Source organism: Scomber japonicus, chromosome 22 (genome assembly GCF_027409825.1).
Source record: "Scomber japonicus isolate fScoJap1 chromosome 22, fScoJap1.pri, whole genome shotgun sequence".
Classification (NCBI taxonomy): Eukaryota; Metazoa; Chordata; class Actinopteri; order Scombriformes; family Scombridae; genus Scomber; species Scomber japonicus.
This window is the reverse complement of record NC_070599.1, coordinates 3,733,447-3,758,385: the sequence shown is the minus strand read 5'-3', so window position 1 is coordinate 3,758,385 and position 24,939 is coordinate 3,733,447. Positions and strand designations below refer to the sequence as shown.

At 39.8% G+C, this 24,939-nt stretch overlaps 1 protein-coding gene across 1 annotated transcript; it reads right to left on the bottom strand.

The window, feature by feature from the left end:
- Positions 1 to 2,215: 2,215 nt before the first annotated feature.
- peli3 (pellino E3 ubiquitin protein ligase family member 3) lies at positions 2,216 to 22,656 on the bottom strand. Its single transcript, XM_053343885.1, has 6 exons — positions 22,448 to 22,656; positions 18,074 to 18,203; positions 16,576 to 16,677; positions 8,273 to 8,497; positions 4,236 to 4,424; positions 2,216 to 2,816 (listed from the first exon to the last, which is right to left on the bottom strand). Exons 1-6 carry the CDS (start codon positions 22,618 to 22,620, stop codon positions 2,217 to 2,219), a joined length of 1,419 nt encoding a protein of 472 aa, XP_053199860.1. The 5' UTR covers positions 22,621 to 22,656; the 3' UTR covers position 2,216.
- Positions 22,657 to 24,939: the final 2,283 nt, after the last annotated feature.

Here is a 24,939-nt window from a genome sequence, read left to right as displayed (position 1 = left end):
AGTTCAAATTCTCTTATTCCAAACACCAAACGTGTCTATTTTCTGGTTTCTTTAATGTTCTGTATAGTAAATTGAATATTTATCCCCACTAAAGAGATTTTTTGGAGTTTTTTTCTATTACACAAAAGTACAAAAGTATAACATTTTAAAATATTTTCATTTTAGTGCATTTTGAGAATGGGAAAGTCTAGGAAAAGTCATCAAATTTCAGAGTATAAGACATTTGAGGTGTTTTTACAGCTGTTAAATGTAAAGATAGGTAAGGGTTAACTATTCATATAAGAAGTTATCTCAGCATGTTGCCATCTACTTTGGAGAAACAGACCTGACCAGTAGTTGCTGGTGAATCTTACTCTGGACTAAAGTGGTGAGTAGATGGACATTTCATACCATTAAAAAAATGAGTTCATTTTATCATTGATTGATATTGATGAAAGCTCAATAATTATACACACACACACACACACACACACACTACACTCTCTCCATAGGAGCGCACTGTTGCACTCTACTGGAGCCACCACAGGAAGGGAGTCCCTCCCCAGCATCCATCACCGCCCCCCCCCCCCCACCTCACATACTGTAGATCTCCTCTGCTGCCTGTCATCCACATGGCAGACGCCCTTGATTTGTACCCCCTTGCCTCTCCCTGTGGACCTTTAAATAACCACGCGCACACACACACACACACACACACACACACACACACAGATCATTTGTAGGTGCAGGTAGCTCTAATATATCACTGTGTCAAACGGAAACGCTGGACCTGAAGAGATGCTTGACATTGGCGCTTGTTGTGCAGAGATGTTCACACTGTTTCTGACTCTGATATAAAAACCCTGCAGCAGCTTGTGGAGGGACTGCAGCTGCCCGCCCCCCCCATCCAGTCTGCAGCAATCATATGCAAACAGCACCTACTCCAAAAAAAAGCCATCTTTACCTACATGTAACATACAGTACATGAAAAGATGCAATTTGTGGAGTTTTTCCATCAGGATGAATTGAAAACTCACTCAATATTTGTTTCACTCAGGTGTTGAATAGGTGATGTGCAGCTCTTCTCTTCTTCTCTTTCTCTCTCTCTCCTGTTGGTGAGGAATGGGGCTGCTAGTGACCTTGAGTTATTTTTAGCACAATGGGGGCGCTGCAAACTGGGAGCAAAGCTTAGAGACACTCTGTGGAGTCTGCAGCTTACCACGATGTAGTCTGCACCTACAGAGAGAAGGCTGCTCATATTCATCCAGCTACATCACATGTAGAGCAACCTCAATATTACATATAAGGAGGTTTGTCAGGTTTATTATAACTTGTTGGGATCTTATATATGTTGGACAAAACTTCAAAAATGTATTGTAACTGTCCTTTAAAGTCTGTGTAAAGTAAGAATAAATATGTGTTCTGAGTTTGACATACCACAGAAAAGTATGTTGTTAACCACCCTGCCAAATTTGAATGATTAAAACAATCGCCAAATATATGAAATTAGGCTTCAAAGTTGTGTAAAACCTCTTTCTCTGCTACCAAACACTGTGGCAGTGCCCGCTGAGTTTGCTGAAACCCCGCCCCCTACCAAGTGTCACCTGTCAATCAAAGTCATCACCTCTACCAGAAACATGGACGCTTTGCTCGGCGGCTAACTCGGTTGCTAACTCGGTGGCTAACTCAGCTAACTGGCTAACTCAGCTAACTGTAGACTGTAGTAGTAGTAGTGTGTGCTGAATGTATTTATACCTCTACAGCAGCAGGGGCGGGTTTATGAGTTTCAGACCCGCCCACTAAATCCTGAACACAGAAATGTTGAAACACAGTTTGTGAAGCCTAGCTCCACAATTCAAATCTAAATGGTTGAAATGCTTTTTACACCTTTTTTAGAAATACATTTATGACCTATTTAATGTGTTTAGAAGAAAATGTCTGAATTCACTTTACACTGTCTTTAAAGTGGTGAACAAACACTCACCAAACACGTGTTCATTTCAACACAATTTATTTACAGCTTCTCCATACACCTCATGTTCCATTTGAAGCCTTGGCATCTACTATTGCATGTCGCTCTCTGTTCATCACGTCAACAGTCTGTTTCCTGTACTTTCTTTTTAAACACACACTCCACTGTTCATGTTCTTGTTCGCAGTCTCACAGTCTTTACTCAGCAGGTTCCCCCATCATCGTCACCATCACCGTCCTCTGAGTGCTTCCCCCAGGTCTGTTCTTCAGTCGACGGGGCCCTGGAAGATGAGTTTGATGTGGCCCTGCTCCCCCGTCAACCAAGTACCGCAGAAGGGGCAGGCAGCGTGGAAGGCGTGGGTGCCGTGGGGTAACGGGATCTGGCTCCACCCCACCACTGTCTTTTCTGAGCATACATGACCACAGGGGCAGAAAGCGTGTGTGGGCGGCCCCGCGTCCAGGTACAATCCTCCCTCACAGCCCAACCACAGCGGCACGTAGGGGCCAACTCGCCGGCACATGGGGCATTCCCTCTCCCCGGTGCTGGCGGGTGCCGTGCCCCCTGGACCGGCGGGGCCTTTCTCCTTGCGGTAGCCCCAGTTATGGTAGCCGTGTACGTGGCCGCAGTTGACGTAGACCCAGGGCTGCTTCTTGTCCACGATCTCGCGCTGGGCCAGGCTGGGGAAGGCCAGAGTGTTGAAGCCCACGGGACACTGAGGCCTGGCGGCGTTCAGCTCCTGGCGAAGGGACTCCAGTTGTTTGAGGGTGGGGGTGTGGCGCAGTCCGGCAGGGGTCCGCCACAGCAAGGTGGCCCCACACAGATCAATCAGAGAACCGTCCTGGAGGGTGTTTGACTCATTTTCCACCTAAGAAGAAAACAGAGGAAGTACTTTTACTGTAATACTGCATACTACATCACTCATAATACTGCAGTACTTTTACTGTAATACTGCATACTACATCTCTTATAATACTGCAGTACTTTTACTGTAATACTGCATACTACATCACTCATAATACTGCAGTACTCACTCATAGTAGGATTTTTCAGGTGGGACTTTTAGATATAATACAATAGTATAGTACTTTTACATTGCTGTTTGGGTACTTTTACTGACTATAAAGGAATCTCCCTCAGGATCACCACATGATGGCACTATGCTCATTGAGCTCTGGTTCTGACAGGTGACATATTCTTCAAAATACCAATATTATCAGCACATAGGCATCAAGTGTCTATAAACCAATCAGTTTAAAACAGTATCTTTATAATGTACAGTCTGTTATATTGCTTGTTTACAGATGTTAGCACATTAGTGGATTTGATTTCTGAAGCTACATAGAACTTCCATAAAGCAGGATGTAGTGGTGGGCGTAACATTGACCATTGTTCATAAATGATCAGGGCATTCAACAGATTTACACATTACTGGGAGTAACTGTCTCCTACAATACTGAAACAGAAAGCTTAGCGATGACTTTTCTTTTGAAGACATATTGACAAGTAACTGACGAGTAACTTGGTGGATGGCAACACCTCAGGTCAAGACAGGAAACTGACAAACTCCCAGCCAGCATGTCCATGTGGACCCCACATGGGTTAAATGCAGACTACGTGGGTACTGCGTGGTCATGGGCTTGAAGTGGACAAATTTTGCAGGTCCCACATGGTTTCAGTAACATGGGCCCCACATGTGAAGACCACATGTGCTGACTGTATGAGCCTCATAAGCGATGTAAGTGGGCTAAGCGGGCATGGACATAAACAGGGCAAACTGTATAGGTCCCATATTGTTTCAGAAACATGGGAAGCCCATGTGGGATGGCTAAATGGGTCCATTCTGATCCCACTTAGATCACATATGAGCAAACATATGGGGTCCACCTGGGTTTCACCCAGTTGGGCCCCACCTGTAACCCAGTCAGAACCCATTTGAAGCCCATATGGCCAAACACAGGTGTGGCCACCATGGAAACTGCGGACAAACCCACTTGGGACCCATATTTGCAGCCCAAATGTAACCCTTATGAGGCCCACATGGACATACTGGCTGGGTTTATATTTAAGGTTCAGCTAGTGGAACATGTTTGTGGAGGTCTTAAATCTGTTTCACTGACTTCACACTGATGTCACACAGCTGTTTATCTTGGTACTGTGTTTCTGTAATGATCCATCAGCAGATAACGTGCATTTCTATGTGCTTGAGTCATATCAAAGTCAGTAACCTCAACCCTTGTCAAGTGAATTTAGGACTCATTTTCCCCAATAACCCCCTTCATCTTACCAATTTCCCCCTCTGCTGGGCTGAGCGGGTCTCCCTCAGGGCGAAGACGTTACCACAAACTGAGATTTCCCTCCAGACACCCGGAGCTGGCTCAGACACAAACTCCCCCGCCGGGTGCATCACCAGCACCCCATTGGTTGTCAGGCCGTCCATCAAGCCATCCGACGTCCTCCATTTGGCAGCTCGCTCCTAAGAGAACCCCACCCACCACACACACACACATGCACACACACACGCACACAGACACACACACAAACACACACACACACACACACGCAGAGCAGAGCAGACATAAAGGTTATGAGAATGATGGGGAGGCACAGGGAGGGATGGAGGGATGCTGGTGGAGGTAGGTGGATGTCAGAGGTGGCTGGCTAGAAAAACAGCCAGCGTTGCTTTTCTCTGCTGCTATATTTAGCTGCGTACAGAATGACTACTGTACTGACTAATGCACAGATAGATACACCCACACCTAAGAATAAACTCCCTGAGAGAAAGAAACGATGCATTATGAACACAAATTAGCTCTCAGGGAATGAAACAGCACATTTCTGGCAGCTAAATTAAAACAAAAAGGCTTTGAAAGGGCTAAGACACTTTAAAATGCAGCATAAGCATTTATCTGTGGAAGCATTCATTTAGAGGAAAGAATATTTTCAGTGGATGAGTTAAAGGATAATTCCTTACTACAAGCTCTGATGGTAGTAAGTGCTTTGTGCTTAAACTATCCATCCAATATTGTTACTTAAGGTTTATTTTTATAGTTTCAGCCATTACATCTATTGGCATTAATAACATTGTACTCCATATTAATGTCCACAGGGTGAAATCTGCTGGTGGCGATGGTGGGATGCTTCTGCTGAGTTATTTTTGTCAGCAATGGGGACAAAATGTTTCCCCCTGATTTATGCTGCTACACCCATAGACCATATGGTGATATCCACAGGGTCTCTATAAATTAAATTAAATTAAATTAAATTAAATAGTACAGTCTAGACCTGCTCTATGGGTAAGATAACTTTTATTGTAATTTGGTGCTATATAAATAAAGATTGATTGATTGAGCAGTGAAAGGAGTGTTGGGTGATTTAATTCTGCCGTGTTAAATTAGCATGAAACTTTTGTTTTGTTGTACAGGATCACATCTTCTATGTGTGTGGATGAGGAAAGCATGAGTCATGAATGTGTGACAGCACATCACTGAGAGTGATATCATGCTACCTGATGAATTCATTTTTTTAAATGGGTTAAAATATTCCTTCAAATTCAAGTTTTGTCTCAAGTTCAAGTTTTTTGTAATTGTTTAATTGAAGTGAATAATTACTGTATAAATGTTACTTCAACAGCTGCAAGATATAGAAACATCCTAACAGACTTTATTGACTGTAGAGAACCACTGTGGCTCTGATTGAATTTTATGAATAAAATAATTGAATAACACCCCCACCTCTCTGAACACTCACATTACCAGCTGAGATCTGGGAACAAGATGACATCACTACAATAAAGTCCACTGGGTCATGACAACATGAGAAATCACATGATCACACATGTTGTAAACAAACCCTGATGTTACCCTCACATCACTTTTGGTTTTATTTCCAAGTGATTAAGACTTACTCCTTCTTTTTTTGAGTTTTTTTGTGTTGCTACCATGTGACCAGCTGTGAGCTTGGTGAGTACAATGTTTGTTTCTAACAGATATTATGGGCAAAACTACATCAATAAAACCTAAACTGTAATAAACTGGCATAATCCTTAAATCTCTTTAATGTGTGAAGCCTAAGAACTGTAGCTTTTCAGATCGCATGTTAGCGAACAGGCTAAACTACATCTTACCTAAATGCTCAAAGCTCTTTGACTTTGGCTCCCCCTAATGTTAGTATCAAATACTGCACTGTTTCAGGACATGCTGCTAACCTCCACTAATCTGACCTGAAGACACATGACAGATGCAACATACTGTATAGACTAAAGCTAATTCCACTGGGATTGTCTCATATGCTACTTAAAATAACAATCACATACAAATTCTACACATAGGAACTTTAAATATCTATGAGGATGTCTCTACATGCTTCACCTCAATGCAGATGTTTATATTAAATCCAAACATTCATGAATAATTGTGTGGAATCAGACCAAATGTCTTATTAAAAACAATTCAGGTCAAGGTATTCTCATATACAATCATGCATTATTTATCAATTCCACAAATATATACTCATCTGCATCAAACAGTTCAGAGGAGAAACAAAAGAGCCTCATTCAGTCCTGATTTTTAATAAAAGGACAAAATGTGTTCTATATAGGAGTGTAAGTCTAGTCCTGATGGCTGGAGGAGTTATACAAGCCTCAGTGGTGTGTGTGTGTGTGTGTGTGTGTGTGTGTGTGTGTGTGTGATGAGCACTGCTTGCTGACGTTATCTCTGTCTGACTGCTGGCCTAGTTGTTGGGGGTCCTGATGAATCTTGCATGGGATGAAGTCATGCTGTCATGAGAAAGGGCTATTATTGGTCTGCATGGCTCACGTTTAAGACTGCCTCATCCCAGAAGCTCCTGCTCTGGTTCGGAAGCTTTCACATCATTAAATATACTATATGTACTTTTAATATATCTAAAGGAACAGTGTGTAGAATTTAGTTCTAGACGTGAGGTTGAATATTATATTACATTTCTGTCAGGTCCATTCAGCTAGATTCCACTAAATTCTACACACTGCACCTTTAAAATGAAATAAAGAGGGGTCTGTAGATTGAAGAGGGTCATGCTCACCTTGACAGTAACATGGGAAGCTTAAGCACAGAGTATCACTTCAATGCTTTAAACATGTGTATGTATTAGTTCATGTGTGCCTGTTTGTGTGTGTAGCTTGTAGCTGATGTGATGCTAGGTAAACTCCTCACAGTCATATCCAGTGATGTGGACACACAGTGAGACACAGTGTGTCCAGATGAGGACTGCTGAGCTGGCCCAATGTTGCATGATGTAAGCAGTGTGCTCCTCTCTATTAAAGGCTTAGAATCCTATTTTTTTGTACTTCTGGCCATCATTTCTATCACTTATGATTTAAGCAGGTTAGTCCCATTGAGATGAAGGATCTCTTTAATAAGGGAGACCTGGTCAAGACATCATCAACACAGTTACAGTAAAAGAACCAGACAACACATAAATGAGCTCCATCAAAATGTGGAACGCAGCATATATACAGTGTTTAAACACAACCTGAAATATTATATATTATATTATGTTATAATATGTAGTATATTATATATTATATTATGTTATAATATGTAGTATATTATATATTATATTATGTTATAATATGTAGTATATTATATATTATATTATGTTATAATATGTAGTATATTATATATTATATTATGTTATAATATGTACTACATATTATGTAGTATATTCACAGAGCGGGTCTTTAACCAGACATCTATCTGACCAATAGCTTTAGACAGGAACATACGACCAGAGGCAAGGCCAGAGCACCATTACACACACACACACACACACACACACACACACACACACACACACACACACACATACACACGCACACCTACACACACAGACAAATGCATGCGCATGCACACACACACACACACACACACACACACACACACACACACACACACACACACACACACACACACACACACACACACACACACACACACACACACACACAGACAGACAGACAGACAGACAGACAGACAGACAGACAGACAGACAGACAGACAGACAGAGACACACACACCTACACACACAGACAAATGCATGCGCACACACGCACTCACACACACACACACAAACACACACACACAAACACAGACACACACGCACACCTACACACACACCTACACACACACACACACACACACCGAACATTGCTCCCTAAAGCCAGGTCACATGCACTGACACCCATCCTCACAGCTATGATGTCACCCGTGGGTGGCCCATCCATGTCCCTGCTGTGGCTTGGGTTGCTATGGTTACCAGTCCCTGAGTAGTAGACAGAGTACTCACCCCTAGGAAGATGTTCTTGGAGGAGTCGAAGCCGGCGGCGTAGATGCGGGCGGTGTAGGGAGCACTGCGCTCACACATGATGCGGCAGGCGTAGCGAGAGATGGTGCTCTGTGCCGACTGACCTCCACCACCACCTTCCCCTACTGCACCCCCACCCTGACCACTGCTGCTGCCTGCCGTATCCGTCACCACGAAGTCGATCATGCTCTCTGTGGACCGGCCAATCTGAGACAACCAAGAGAGAGAAGGCTGATGTCATCAAACAGAAACAGAAACAATCACATAGTGTATATGTAATATCCTACTGTATCATGTGTGGATAGAAAGCTTTTTATATGAGATGTAACACAGTACATCAGAGAATCAACCACACAGTCTGCCTTTAAACAATCTGCATCACAGCCAACATGTAGTGTGTTGATGACAGAACAAGTTACAAAATAGAAAGTCGTCTTCATTTTTTGCCACTGCTGACTGTGACTACCCTTACCCTTACCCTAGTTTATTCAAGTGTACTACTAGTATACTTATTTTATACTAAAACTGAGGCAGTATACTTGAAGTTTACCTTTTATATACTATATTTTATATACTTAAGCATAGTATAGTGAAGTATACTTGGCTTATACTGAAACAGAATAAGGTCAAGTCATTGACTCGTGCTTACATTTCATTTAGCAGAATAAAAACACATTAGCTTTGAGGTATTACCCCTGTTATAAACTTATATGTTCAACATCATATAGTATAGAACTAGTACAATGGCAGTATATAGAAGAGTGTACTTGTGCTATACTTTAAGTATACTTCAGTAGACTAAAATGTGGACTACAAGTATATACCTAGTACACTACTAGTATATAGATGAGTGTACTTTTGTAAACTTGACCTTATAAAGTATACTTAAAGTATACTTTCATAAACTTAATAATGTTCCAATTTAGTCCGACGAGGTATTAAATTAGTATACTTTCTAGTACACTACAAGTACATGGTCCGTAGTATACTTGCTATACTTATACTTACACTCAAGCATACTTACGTAATAAAATGAACTTCAAATATACTACTTTTTGCTAAGGGTAGACAGCTACAGACAGCCAGTTACTGCTCTCTGTGATCACATACTGTGCTTCAATACACGTGGAATGCTTTGGGGCAGCTGTGTGTCAGGAGGTAGAGCAGCTATCCACATGTTGTTGTTTCCTTGGACAAGATAATTAACCCCAAATTACTGCCAAATTACATTCATGGTGTATGAATGTGTTGGGATGGTTAATCTCCCTCCTGATGAGCAAGTTGGCACACTGGTACTCAATACATTTCAGGTATCGACCGAAACAACCCAGTACCAAGTAGTATTGAAACTGCACCTGTCAAACGATACCTGCAATCGGTTCTTTTTGTACCCGGATCTAGGGGAAAAAAAGACCAATCACTGTGAGCGTTCTTCGATTCAATACACCGTGTGATTGGTCCACCACCGCATCAACAGTAGTTCGTGTGGCAGTAAATCGGGAGCTTTGCAAGCTGCATCTGTGGCAGAGTTGGCTGGTCAGAGTTCCGAGATGCCAACAAAACGCTCAAAAGTATAGCTGTACTACACGCTTGTGGCGCCTGGTACAAGTAAATGGCTTTCAGCATGTTGTGGTAGGCAGCTAAATACCGGTAGTGTCAGCTTCTGTAGAAGCTATGTGTTTGGTTAATGTTAGCTCCCATACTTAATGTTCAGGTCTACCACCAGCCAGAGCCTCTAGCAGCAGCCTTGACCATTCAATAAATAGCACTTTCAAAATGTATTTGTGTAAACATTTTGAATGGGGAGGAGTGGTGACATTTACACATCTGATTGCTTTCTATTTGCATGATTAATATTGAGTGAAGTAAAAAAAAGTATCAAATGAAGTACTCAATTGGTATCTGTATGGTTTTAAGGGTACTGGTATCGGTACTGGGATCGAACATTTTTAAACGATACCCAGCCCTAGTTAGTTGGCTAATTGTTTCTTTGAATGAAACTCAAGAGCATCCTTTGAATTGGCGACATCTCTTTTACCTTCTACTTAAACAACAGTCCCCATTAAACTGTTGACAGTGTGTTCTGTGGATGATCTGTTTCTGGAAATAGTTGTTGAATTGAATCATGGTGGAGACAGATATAACAAAACCTGCACACATTAAAATCAATATGATCTGCATGGCTAGATTCCACTAGAGGTCACAGAGTAAACATGTGGATGAAGCGAGCTGTTAACAGAGTAGACAGAGGGAGGATAGTTTGGAGCGGAGCCCTGTAAGATCTGTCTGCTGGAGTCACAGCTTTGTATGGATCTGCTTGATGATGAGAGAAGGAGGCTGGAAAACAACTGTGAGCTGCTGAGAGCAGACAGGTCTGACTCATCTCCTCTTGTATATTTTATCTCCTCAGTCTTTGTCTTCCCTCTCTCTGTTGTGGCTCTCACTCTTTTTCTTGCGCTATACCTCTTGCTTATTCCACTGATGCTGCAGTCTGGAGAAGCCTCACAAATTTGCAAACAAATTATTTCTGTACTCACTGAGAGGTACTGTATATGACTTATTCTTCTCACTGACTCTACAGTACAGAGAGATTCAATCACTGTTAGACTAAATATTAAAATGTGCAGGACTTGTCATTTAAGTCTGTCTTATAGTGGTTGGAATCTCTAGTTAAGAGCCATCCTCTGTTAAGTCAGGCCTGAGCAAAAGAAGCATCCCAAAACTACCCGTAGCAAAAAGTAGTTTATTCAAGTGTACTACGAGTATACTTATTTTATATTAAAACTGAGGCAGTATACTTGACGTTTACTTTTTATATACTATATTTTATATACTTAAGAATAGTATAGTGAAGTATACTTGGCTTATACTGAAAAGTATAAAGGAAAGTCTAAGACTAAGTACATTAATACTAAGACTTACACTTATACTTTAATACTTATACTTGTACTTTAGTATACTTTTTACTTCTTTCTGCCACAAAGTACTAATACTTAGTATAACTTGAGCCAAGTACAGAATAAGGTCAAGTCATTGACTCGTGATTACATTTCATTTAGCAGAATAAAAATGTTTTTCACTACACACATTAGCTTTGAGGTATTACCCCTGTTATAAACTTATATGTTCAACATCATATAGTATAGAACTAGTATGATGGCAGTATATAGACTGTATATAAACTAAAATGTCTAGAATGTCTAGACTAGAACTTACTGTACTTTTGTAAACTTAAAATGACCGTATAAAGTATACTTAAAGTATACTTTTATAAACTTAAAAATGTTCCAATTTAGTCCGAAGAGGTATTAAATTAGTATACTTTCTAGTACACTATAAGTACATGGTCCGTATACTTATACTTACACTCAAGCATACTTAATAAAATGAACTTCAAGTATACTACTTTTTGCTAAGGGTATTGTTGTAGTGGATTGTTGAAATATTACCACTCCTTGACAAATTGTCCTGTTTTTCTTGTAATTGTAGTTCAATGATTTGTGTTTGTCTTTGTGTTACAACATGCTGTGTGAGTGACTGTGAGTAGTTCCTGAATGGAGTGTGACGTTTTAGGGAGCAGTCCAACTCTCTCTAGCTCTAGCTCTCTGCTCTCTCTCTTTCCACACAGACACACACACACACACACACACACACACACACACACACACACACACACACACACACACACACACACACACACACACACACACACACACACACACACACACACACACACACACACACAGGGAAGGGTTTGAGGTATTTACTGAAATCTCTGAAGAGAGAATATAAACTGATAACGGATGTATGAGACACTGAATTGAACCTGGAGTTAAAAGTCCAAATGCACATAACATTCTAATATGATTATTGTGTCAGGATGAAGCTTCCCCGTGTTTATCTGTACACCAGTCAGTGATACTACAGCACCATGAAGTGATGGACATGATTTGGGAGCCTTTTCCCACTGAGTACCTCCAGAAAAATGAGCCAACACCTTAATAAAACTGGAATTAAAAAGTAAGATGAACCAAACATGAATTAGACTAACATGGTGTTCCAAGCCTAAACTGTAGCAAACAGTAGGTTTCACAAAAACAAAGTAGTTAAAAGAGTGAGTTTATAATCCTACCTACGTTGAGCAAGAGACACTCAAAGCATGTGGCTATCAGTAAATACAGGTATATGACATTAATGTCTTTTTATGTCACCCCTTGGACTTTGTAAAAACTGAGAACCCTCAAGTCTCTCTCTTTCCCGTTACCATGACCACGGACAATGGTATGGTGGTTTACTCATTGATCAATATGTTGTTTCAGTCTTCTATTTATTATAAATGTAAAACAAGTACATATTTCCATAAACATAAAGCCTGTTTAGTTTTGCCTCTACAACTTTCTGACTGCAGTGAGATTTTGTTGTGAAAATAGACCTTGGGGGTGTTACAGATGTAGATGCGTATTTTTCACCCGGTCTTAAACTACTGGTCGAAATTGTGCATGGAGAGACTCTGAGACCTGTGGGGCCCCTGGAGCTCTTGGAGCATGTGTTCCACGTGGTCAAGACAATTACCAGGGAGATGGAGACCTGACTTACAGCAGGGTTAGAGACAAACAACCCTTCTTGCACCAACAGCATCAACAAGTCTGATGATACTCTTCCACCCCAACAACCACTAGGTAAGTATACACTAGAAACAGGGTGTCATTTTTGCATCTATTATAAATATATAACCTGTTTAGTTTTGGAAAACTGTCATTCTGACCATTCTTCATTTTCTAATCAAAATAGACCTTTTGGGTGTCACAGGTCTGGAGTGTTTTGGACCTCTTCCACTGGTTGTAACTAAACCTGAAGAGAGCCAGGATTCTGCATTGGACTCGGTCAGGTCAACTCCCCAAGGAGCCAGAGGTCTAAGCATGAAGCATGGAAAAAAACAACCTTGCAGCAGCCCCTATAATACAAACCCAGAGCCAGCGGGGACTGGGGCTAAGGCTTATATCTTAGTCTCTTACATTGGAGAATAATTCAGTGTTCTACTCTACATATGCAATGCTGTTTACCACCCATCAGTTACAGCCTTTCTTTCAATGTGTCTGTAGTCTTTCAGAGCAGATGTAATGGTAGGACAAGCTGGAGAGGTTTGAGGTCGGCAGAGATTGTGTTGAGGGTTTTGATGGAATCGATGAGGCCCTACTTTGACGCCATGTTTAAATATGCTGATGAAAAGATGAGGTCAAATATCTGATATGCCATATTTTTAGCAGTAGCATGGCTGAATATACAGACAACCCATGTTTGTTATAGACAGACCCTGTAGTACCCTTACAATTACAAAACCAAAACTTCTCCACAAGACTAAGAGTGCCTTTTTCATGTCTCATTGTTGGACCTGAACATGTGATGAATATAGTACCTGGTAGTATTGTATGGATTTACACTTCTGATCAACCTCTGTTCACTGAACTGCAAAAGAAGAATAAATAGATTTCATTTGTGAACAGCCTGCCTGATTCTTTTGAAGATGAAAACCTGTTTCTCTCTGATCAGCATCATTTCATCATTCTGGACGATTTTATTTTTCACATCCTGAAGTGGTAAAGATGTTCAAATATGAGCGTCATGAGGCTGATGCAAAATGTTCTTCATCAAGGTAAACACAGTGGTACCAGCAGTCTAAAGTTATTTGAGGTGGTTTAAAAACCCTTGGGACAGATTGCAGATGAATGTATTAGCTCATCAAATCTTCCCTATAACCAAAAAGCCTTTTTCATGGAAAGTTTGATGCTACCAATGCTACCTCACCAGTATTTAATCATCAGACTCAGATTGAGAGTACTACTACCGCATTAGTGGCTGGCAGTCTATCTACCAGGGTTATTATAGTTAACGAAAACCCCAACTAAAAGTAAAACTAGCTGTGAAAAAACTATTTAGTTAACTGAAATTAAAAAAACTACAATGAACAATGTGAAACGAACAGCAGCATAGTGGATGCATTCTTAAAACTAAATAAAAACTCAACTAAAACTACTTCAGCACTTGTTAAACTAACTAAAACTAAACTAAGCTCTTCACCTCAGAAATGTAGACATTCTAAGACATTCTGCACTGTTGTTCCTCACATTTTTTTCAGCCTTCAATCTTTTAAAAGGTAACATCCTTGTGATTGCCAGCCCTGTCAATACAAAACACTAAAAAGGCTAAAGAAAACTGAGGCAGACTGCTGGTTGATAAAAGAACCATTCCCATCATTGGAAATCTGATAGGAAGACTCATCCCAAAATAATGTCTCAAACAATGTTTCTGGCGTCGCCTCATTAGTTGAATCGTCTCACTCAGTCTGAGCCCACGATGAGACAAACGGCTGACCATGATTTGGATGGTAAAATGAGAGCCGTAGTAATTGAGCTGGGATTGAAGGCTTATGAAAATTAGAAAATACAACACTCTGCTGCAGAAATACCTCTGAGTGTAACGTCACTGAGTCCAACTCTGACTCAAGAAAACGATGAAAAAGACTCTACTGCACTTGGTGCTGGCCGTGGTCCTGAAACACAGCTGACTGAAGGAGGTCTGTTTCGTATATCATGAACAAATGAACTCAGGGTGGATCCAAAAAGCGAATTTGTTTGGCAGGTGACTCACAAGGTTTTTGATGCAGAATGCATGTATGTATTATTTCATACCAAAACTTTTGGTTTCGTTGTTGCGTTGTTGTAAAGTTGTTGTGAGTAAAGTTGGGATCTGACAGCTGGTTCCATTCTGGATTCAGTACCCATTTGGCAAAACACCCACATTTGCTAAGCTCTTATGCCAACAAATATCTGACTGAGAAATCACATTTAGTCATCTCATTCTGGAGATGACAGAACAGAGACAAAACACAGAAAGTGCTGTAGCTACAAGTCATGGACAGACAGCATGTTGTTGGTGATGGCAGTGAAGAGCAATGGTGAATGGATGAATGTTTGTTTGATTTGTTTGAGCTAAGATGCAGAATGTAAATGGTAAATGGACTGTACTTATATAGCGCCTTTCTAGTCTTTACGACCACTCAAAGCACTTTACATTACAACTCATTCACCCATTCACACACATTCATACACTGATGGCAGGAGCTACCACACAGGGTGCCAACCTGCTCATCAGGGGGAATTTAACCATTCATTAACCATTCATTCACATTCATTCACATTCATACACCGTTGGCAATTTGGGAATAAGTGTCTTGCCCAAGGACACATCGACATGTGGACTGGAGGAGCCGGGAATCGAATCGCTCTACCTCCTGAGCCACAGCCACCCAGAACAGGACATGTGTTCATGTTTGTAAGTCAGATAAGATGGAGACTTTAGGAGGAAAGCTAATGTGGGTCTGTGGCTATTGTGTTGTGTAGCAGGATGCTATCAGGCTCAGTGTGACTCCCTGCTCTGCCTATGATAGAACACTGATGCCACTGCTGTATGCCATGACAATAAACAAGGTATCCATCTATGTAGACAGATAGCTAGTAGTAATCCCTCAAATTAATGGAAAACTAAGAGGTGCCATCATGAAACCAAAATAATATATGGATTTCTCAGTTTTGGATATAAGTGTGCTGTAACAGACTAAAAAAGCAATTTCATCTCAGTTGGGCTTAAAAGTGAATTCTGTACAGCTAAAATGAAACTTTTTGTTGATATCTGGTATCTGTAGCAAATACCAGATCTCTGTTTCCTTGCTGAACTCTAACACAAAGAGAGGGATTTTAGCTAAAAAATACTGTAACTGAGAAAGATGCCCATTTCATTTGTCAAACTCAGACTGCTGGAGTCTCATATTAGCTTCAGTTGAACCTCAGAGTGTGTTTTTGTACTAAAGACTGAGGATTTGGGCCCCACAAAAACTAGGGAGAAATGAAGAATTCAATGAAGAAGAGGAACACTCTTACTAATTCCTTTACAGTAAGTAGTAAATCTTTAGATACAGTAAGTACACATATCATTTATCACCAGGATTATTGTGAAAATTGACATTGTTCAAATATATTGATTGATATTAACCCTCTCATCTCACTCTGAGAAATAAAGGTTTTAAACAACATGATGAACTATGCCTTTAATGTGAAGTCCTGAGTTTGGAAAATGGGAGCAGATGAGAAAAACAGGAAGCTTTATATTAAAATACAATGAAGTTTAAGTATACATCAGTGGGAATAAAAATAAACGATAATTCTAGATCAGATCAATGTTGTGTCGTACCTGTGTGTGTGTGTGTGTGTGTGTGCTTAGATACTAACCTGAAACATGTCTGTGTTGGTGTCATGGGTGTACTCCACAATGACAGAGTGGCTCCGTGACAGTGTGTAGGAGATGCTGTGCTGGCTTTTGTTGCTGAGTGCCTGCCAATGGAAAAGACATTATCCAGGTCACATGACAAGGAGAGCTGAAGGTCTGCTCTCCAGAGGACATTTCCTGTTCTAGAGGAACAACCCCCTCTGAACGATTGCTGTGATTTTATTAGCTGACACATTATTATGATGGAGTGAGATCAACAGTTCTTCGGTTAATGTTAACAATATAAATGTAATATATTTACAATATATACAGTACATGGGTCAATGATGTGATGTAACCCAGTGTCAATTGGTGTAAGCAGTATTTTTTCATTACAATCTGATTATATACAGGACAATAAATGTGTACTAAAATGTGGAATAAATATAATCCACTTTTGCAACGACAAAATGCTTTAAAATTTAAATGTAAAAATACTCCAAACAAACCTGATGCTGCTTTTAAAACTATTTTAACACATTCAACGTCATAGTCATACTCAACAAACTACTGCTTTGGGTTTCTCTTTTTCAATATGAATAGTTTTTATTCACTCATTATTTCAAGATGCTTGCACTTTGGATTTTTGGATGTACTGTCAATGAAACACTTCCTGAAGATGTTTCACATTAAAAGAGTACAGTTGGTGTTCAGGTTTCATTAATGATAGCTTAATAGATCGGTAATAAATAGTGAATGTAAACAGAATTTCTATTAGTAAATCACATGAAATCCACCTTTGGGAGGTAGTTTCAAATCTCATTTGGACAGATGTGTGTGACTCTGAACAGCTCCAAACACTCATATCGGATTTGACTGTCCGTGACGTCTCTCTACGTCTCTACGCTACGTCACTCTATGCGACACTAGACCTGCGGTTATTCCAGTTGTTGTTGCTAGGTGATATCACTGGAGGCAACGGAGGACGTCGAAAACATCAGTCCATGGACAGAGGACCAAACCATATTCTTAATCTTTGGGGAGATGGCTCAGTTCAAGCGAAGCTCGAGGGTTTGTTGTTGCTGTCGCTGTCGCAATTATATGACATCACACAATACACGCTAGATGACGCCTCCACTCCGACGATGTTACCACAGCAACCTGTCAGATTGGTCATTAATGTGGCCCAGTCTGAACAGAACCAAATCCGATTTGGACTTGCTAAAAACAGTGTGGACAGTCAAGCCTAAAAATCTGATTTGAGAAGGAATCAGATTTGAATCAGATTTGCCTGCAGTGTGAACACAGCCTTATTGTTTCCTTCACATTAGTTAAGCAACCTTGGGTCACAACAGGATTACCATGACAACATTTCAAATCAAAATAGATTAATTAGTACAATTCTTTTAACTCTCCTATTGGCCAACACCAGTTACCAACACTCCACACCATATGATGTCATGCTTTTCACTGACATACTTTCTGTCAGAGATGTTAAATAAATATGTTGTGACTTCTCACCTTTGATACCAGAGGTGTTGAGACATTGTGGATAACATCAGGTTTGACCCCGTTGGCTTTGGGTCTCTTATAAAGAGCCAGGCGACTTCTTCTGCGACCCTTGTCCCCATTGGCCAGCGATCCATTATGCCTGCAAAACATGAAATTGGGTTAAATTGACAGCCATTGAATTTCCTGTTTTATTTTAGATATATTGTGTTAAGTTCTTCTTTCTCTGGTGTTTCTGCACATCATCTCCTACAGACTGCTCAGTCCAACACAACTGTGTATTGTCTGTGTATTTCTACTGATGAACAGACCTCTTCTGTTTATTTAAAGCAAACCAGATACATCAGATCATACTAAAGAGTTTGTTTGCTCCTAGTTGCAAAAGTAATTCACATAGTATCCAGAAACTGTTTACCTTTGTTTCATTGTCCAATTATTGTGACTGGACAAAGGCTAACATGATGGTTAATGATGGATTGGATAATGGACTGATCCAAAGCACTTTAAAGTATTGATTTATAAGGATGATTTTACCCAAAATACAGAAAATTTAAAGAAATTTTAATATGCAGAATAATTATATACTAATTAAATAATCATAATTACATGTTAAAAGGAAAAGGGAAGCTGAAAGAGGACAATTAATATTGAAATGACACACGTTATTATGAAATAGAAAAAGACAAAACAATAATCAACAATGTTTATTAAATCTATTTCAGTTTTCCATTTCTTAATAAACACTTTTTAGTTTCCCTTTTCCTTTTAATAGAAGGCTTATTATCTCAAGTAATAAAATAATTATAAATGATTTTCCACTTTGCTTTTTAATTTAATTTGGAAACATATTGAGGATAGTTGTAACATAGCTACAACTGTCACAGATATCAATTCAATCCTTGGACACAGTTTGATTGACAGTTGACAGTTTGACTGATGTGCATGACTGTAAATATTACATAATTTCCTGACATGTATTATGTACTGTATGTATTATGGCTCTGAGATTGAACTGATAAGCTGCTCTGCCTGCATTGAGCATGTGTTGGACATATGTATGGTGTGACAGGTATGTTAATATATATATAATATATAGCAGGGTGAATTATTAGAGTTGTGTTTACATATTATGAACAAAATGTAGATTGTATTGTTCATAAAATGGCTTTAGATGTGACAACTGCTGCTGATCTGGAATTTCCTATTTGAAACCTCTTTATATACTTTGAATCATTTTATATAACAGTCTAAAATTTTAAATGCATACTGAGTGATTCTGAACACACATTAAGTTCAGTACAAGTCAAATTAAATCACATCAAATAATGTGATAGCAAAAGAAAAAGCACACACACTGAAGTCACTATACATAATACAATAACCCTCAATAACCGCACTGTGTCAAAATAAAATACCTGTTGTCTATTCCATGGATTTATCCCAGATTGGGTATTATCCTGCATTAGCAGCCATGTTTATAACATATAAGAAACAACAGTCACTTCAGTCATGTTCTGCTGCTCACAGAGAAGCCATGATTGGATGGATGTAGTAAAATGCTGGTGGCAGGTAATCCTCCTCTCCCTGTAATAACATTGACAGGGAACCAAGCCATTCTCATCATCCATTAGTGCATGGATCAATAGGTCGAGCACTGGAAGCATATGTCTGTGTCTCTATTCTTAGAATACCATGTGGGAGAGATATGCTTTTACCATTTTTATACAGTATATACAATCTATAAATCCAGCAGAAAAAAACACTGGTTTCATCTTTAACAATGTGTTGTATTATAAAAGCTTGTTATATTATCCATTGTGTCAAATCTTCATCTGAAAAGTAACCAAAGCTGTTAAATACATGTAGTGGAGTAGAAAGTACAATATTTCCCTCTGAAATACACAGGTGAAGTACAAGTACCTCAACATTGTAGTACAGTACTTGAGCAAATGTACTTACTGATGGTTGCTGTCACTGTGGCTGTGTGTCTGAATGAAATCTTTTTATGGAATCAAATCAACTCTTTCCTTTAAACTAATGACATAAATAAGTCTTCTGTAATACACTTTATATTGAAAATAATTCCATTCACCTAACAAGTCCTCAGTTTGTTTGACAGTGGAAGCCCTGAGTGAGGTGAAAGTGTTTGTAAGTGTGAGGGCAACTAGGTCTACATCCTAATAATCCTCTCACTTAGCCTCCGTCCACGCTCTGTGATGCTGTTTTAAAATGAAAACGACCTCTGTCCACATGAGTGTTGTATCTCACTATCTCTCACTGGCCCGGGCCAACAGGACAAATATAGTGGTCCTGCTGGCCTGGGACTGTATGGAGATAGCAGGGGACCACGCACCAGGGAGAGAGAGAGAGAGAGAGAGAGTGAGAGAGGTTGGCAATGGCATAGTAGGGAATGATGAGGGAACTGCAGCACCGACTGTGCCAAGTTCAAGGTATTTACCCTCAGAATAGTCTATAATAGCCTGCAATCTTTCAGTTATTATCCAGCTTTTTAACTGAATCACATGGTTCCCTCAGGATCCGGTTCTGTGGACTGGGGTCTGGGTACACCTGGTTTACACAGATGGGGAGTTCCGGTCCTCTGAAATGAGGCCAATGCGGAAGTAACTTAGAACTGCATTCTAGCAAAAGGCCGCCAGGGGGCGACCGTTTTGGTGTTACACAAGTCAATGGAGAATTCACCAACTTCTCACTTGATTTCTTTCGTTTTCAAAATGTGTTTATGGTCTCAATCGCTAGTTTAAAGCCTTCTTCAATGCAGTATGATGTTCATTTGGGACATTTTGGCCTCCCTGATTTTATATGTGACGATAAAGCAGGGTATGCATTAGGGCGTGGCTATGTTGTGATTGACAGGTTGATTGTCCAATGTCCTCGAGATCCAGCCCTCGCAACCATAGCAACCTCCCCGCTCCGCCCATGGCTCCGCCCATGGCCCCGCTTCATGCCCATATAAGTAGAATCCTTGTTTTTATTTTTCCCAGCATGCACCTGAAATTTTCAAGATGGCGCCGCCCAGATCTGAAACTATTGCCTTCCGAGCAGCAGTCCACAAACCAATGGGTGACGTCATGGATGTTACGTCCATTTCTTCTATACAGTCTATGGGTTTACATCAACTTGTCTGTAACCAGGTTCTCTTGAGACAAAGGCCTAGTACAGTAGAACCCTATTAAACATTCATAGCCAGTCAGTGAATCACTGGGAGTATAATTAACATAGTAGGCTATCATTGACCAATCTTGACTGACTTGGGTTCTGTCCAGTTACAAACAACAATTGCTGACCCTACTGTTTGTTGTGTTGTACTGTACGTTTAACTATGATCGACATAACCGTTCCAGACCACTGAGAGCAGCGATGTGACGGACTGAATGAGTATTTATGAACCCCCACACCTGCTGATCCATATTCACTTTCACTCAGCCGTTTTGCACACTGTGCTGCTGTGCATACATGAATCAAAAACAGCAGGTGTGCATGGAGACGCTCAAACAGAGATTATACATGCGTAGTGTTGTATATCTACACATATTTGCAGAATATTTGGTAGTCAGTGAATATACCGACCAACACATCCAACATTGTATCTTGTTTGTTTAATTCATACAGACAACTAATAAGTCATGACACCTTTTATAAAAAAAAAGTTTGTGCTTTTACGTTTAGGACGCTCAGGTGAAATGTTATTTGCTATTGACAGCAGTTGACATGCCCCCTCTGACTCTGGAGCTAATCATCTTATAGTCTGTCCATACCTTTTCTGCTGAAATGTGGCATTAAATGAAATCTTTTATCTACATTTATTTGGTCTAACTTTGATCTCTTTCCTTCATGAGAGTGAGCTTGCATCCCGTCTTCAGATGATTTTTTTTTTTTTAGAACTAAACACTTTATATGTACTGCACCTCTTGCACAGATCTGCATGTGTGGATGCCTCTGTCTCTAGTTTGCATGTCCTGCCAGTAATTTGCAAAGTCAGCAGGTTTTGCTCTGCTCACTGGTGAGAGGCGAGAGGCATTTGCATGGAACAGGAGCATCATCAGTGGTTGTAAACAAGAATTACTTTGCAGACAACAGGCTTTGCTTTGAATCAGGAAATATAATGCCTAGTTTCAGCTCAGAATATACAAGCAGTGCAGGATAAAGTGAAACTGACATCTAAATCATTCTTCGTAGGTTCTAGGTTTAGCTGATTGTTAATGGATGTTTTAAGACCTGAAACTCATGGCAATACCTAAACCCTGGTTGGGTCCTGGGTCAGTTCTTGGGGACAAGTAACAGGGAACTTGTCATCCTCCAGCTAACAGATGTATCTATCCTTTCCATATGACATATTACAACCACAATGGCGTTTCGGCATCTCACCCTAAGACGATGAGCTCGCCGTACTTGACGGGCTCCTTGTCCTCAGGGAAGACTCCGTCGTGAGGTTGTGAGCTGGAGCCCAGAGGAGGCGAGGGCTGGCTCTTGTTGCAGGATGGGCGCAGCTCCAGAGATGGGGGGGGACACAGCGCCTCTGAGCTACCCTCCAAAACCATGCCCACCGGCCACAACTGGGGCTCGCTGCTGGGGAGGGGAAGAGAGAGAGAGAGAAGTGTCAGATAATGTGGTGTTACTGCTGGGGGAATATCCATCTCAAAGTGACAGAATAACATAGTATTAAACTAAAGGAGCACATCAAGTTTTTGGTACCTGCTACAATCATCCACTGGCTGTCAGAAATGATTGAATCCATTACAACTGAATTAACAATTGAGAATTAAGTATCAATTGTATAGTTGGCATGTCAGATAATCAAAAATGTGTTGTATTCCTTTGATAGTAGATGTAAGGGAAATGTGTTAGCACTTGGTGATTCTATAGAGATTCAACTGGCAATGTCAACAAGTTTAGTAGAAAAGCACAACATTAGTTTAAATCCATTACAGTATGTAATATAAGCATCTGCAAAATAGAAACATTAGTGTAATCACTTCCAGTATATTGCAAATGACTACATATTACATGAGAAATGAGTGAAACTACAGCATAATGTGTATATAGAATATAGAATCTGACAAATGTGCAATTTAACCATTAACACTCTTCATATAAAAAGTCTGACATGTAAACACTGTTTTAACAGATATACAAACAAACTTCAGTGTCAGCTCATACTGAAGAAATTTACAGTCATGATGACATAAGGAGGCTGATGCTCGTATACATATTTGAGTTTTAAAAATCTGATAACATTAAATCAGCTGGATATCCTTTTTTTAACATAACCACACAATGCACATGGTACGTAAATGGTGTTACTGCGAGTCTGCATCTATTTCTATTTTTATATTTATATAAAAGTATATATATATATATAAAATTATATAAAAATAGTAGTAGTATAGTATTGAGCCAGAGTTGTCAAATTGGCTGATTAGTACTTTCAGGTAATCACTGCTCCATTCAAGAAGTATATTAACAGCTCTGTGAAAACATTATGTGTACACCAGGTGAGTGAAACAAGATGATGCAATCATTATTATGAGATATATTATGTATATATAATAAATGGTGTTTTCATTATAAAGGAGAAAAAAGTCCAGATATGTACTGAGACATAAAAATGCATATAAAAATGTGTAATTATCACTTTTAAATTCTTTAAATGTCATATCTTATCAAAAATGGAAACATCTACTATAAATATGCAAATATTGCATACTGCTAGTCTTCACTGTAAAGGGCGTTCTCATTATATGTGCAATGTATGACTTTCAAGTTGTCATGTCAAAACTGGTTATAATGACACAAATCATGCTCATAGGCCCTCCCCTTAAAATCTGATTTTCAGTGAGCTCAGAAAAATGTTCCACTTTCAGCAGATTACGGTGGCCAACAAGGGCAAACGCGCAGCAACGGCCACACGCTGCAAATACATTCGATGCAGAACCAAAACGACACAAACCCCCAAAACAAATGCAACAGAGAAATGCTGCATATTGAGTCAACGAAGTGTCCACACAACTGAAAAGCGCCACAGTTAGGGTGTCCAGTCTGTACATTGTACGTGACAACAGTGGACTAAAACTTTTAGAGAGGCGACATAAAAAGGTACGTGGTTTAAACATTTGGTTGTAATCTTTTATAATAATATAACAATAACAGTTCAAAAAATTAACAGACTTACGTAGGCCTAACGCTAGTTAATTGTTGAAAATGTTTTCTGTTTGTTTTTTTAGCTTAGCTTAGCTAGGCTAGCTGAAATAAGCAACACCACTGAGACACATAATTGATCAGCAAGGGGGGGGAAATGAATAAGAGGAAGATGTGTAAAAAGAAATGTAACGTAAAGGGAAGAGGTGCAGAGGGCAATAATAAGAAAAGCAGAAACATTTCAAATCAAGTGCAGGAAAAATCTGTTAATATTTTTGAACTGTTATTGTTATATTATTGTAAAAGATTACAACCACATGTTTAAACCACGTACCTTTTATGTCGCTTCTCTAAACGTTTTAGTCCACTCTCGTCAGGTACAATGTACAGACTGGTGCATACAGTATAATATGTCCAAGATTGACATCTTAAAAGTTATGAAGATGGGGGTGTAAATGCGATTGATTTTGATGTTATGAATGGCGTCTTAAAACTGAAATGGTTAAGTCTACCGCTGTACTGCCTCAACGGTCATACATGCTAACAAAGTTACTCAAAAACGTTGCGAATATGTCACAATAAATAACAGTATACATTCTAATAATTATATATAACATGTTCACTTACATTTCCAGGCTGGAAACAAATAAATAACTTAATAACTTCGGAGCATTTTTCCGTTGCCATGACAGTACCAAAACTCTTATTGTGGCGTAGGTAAA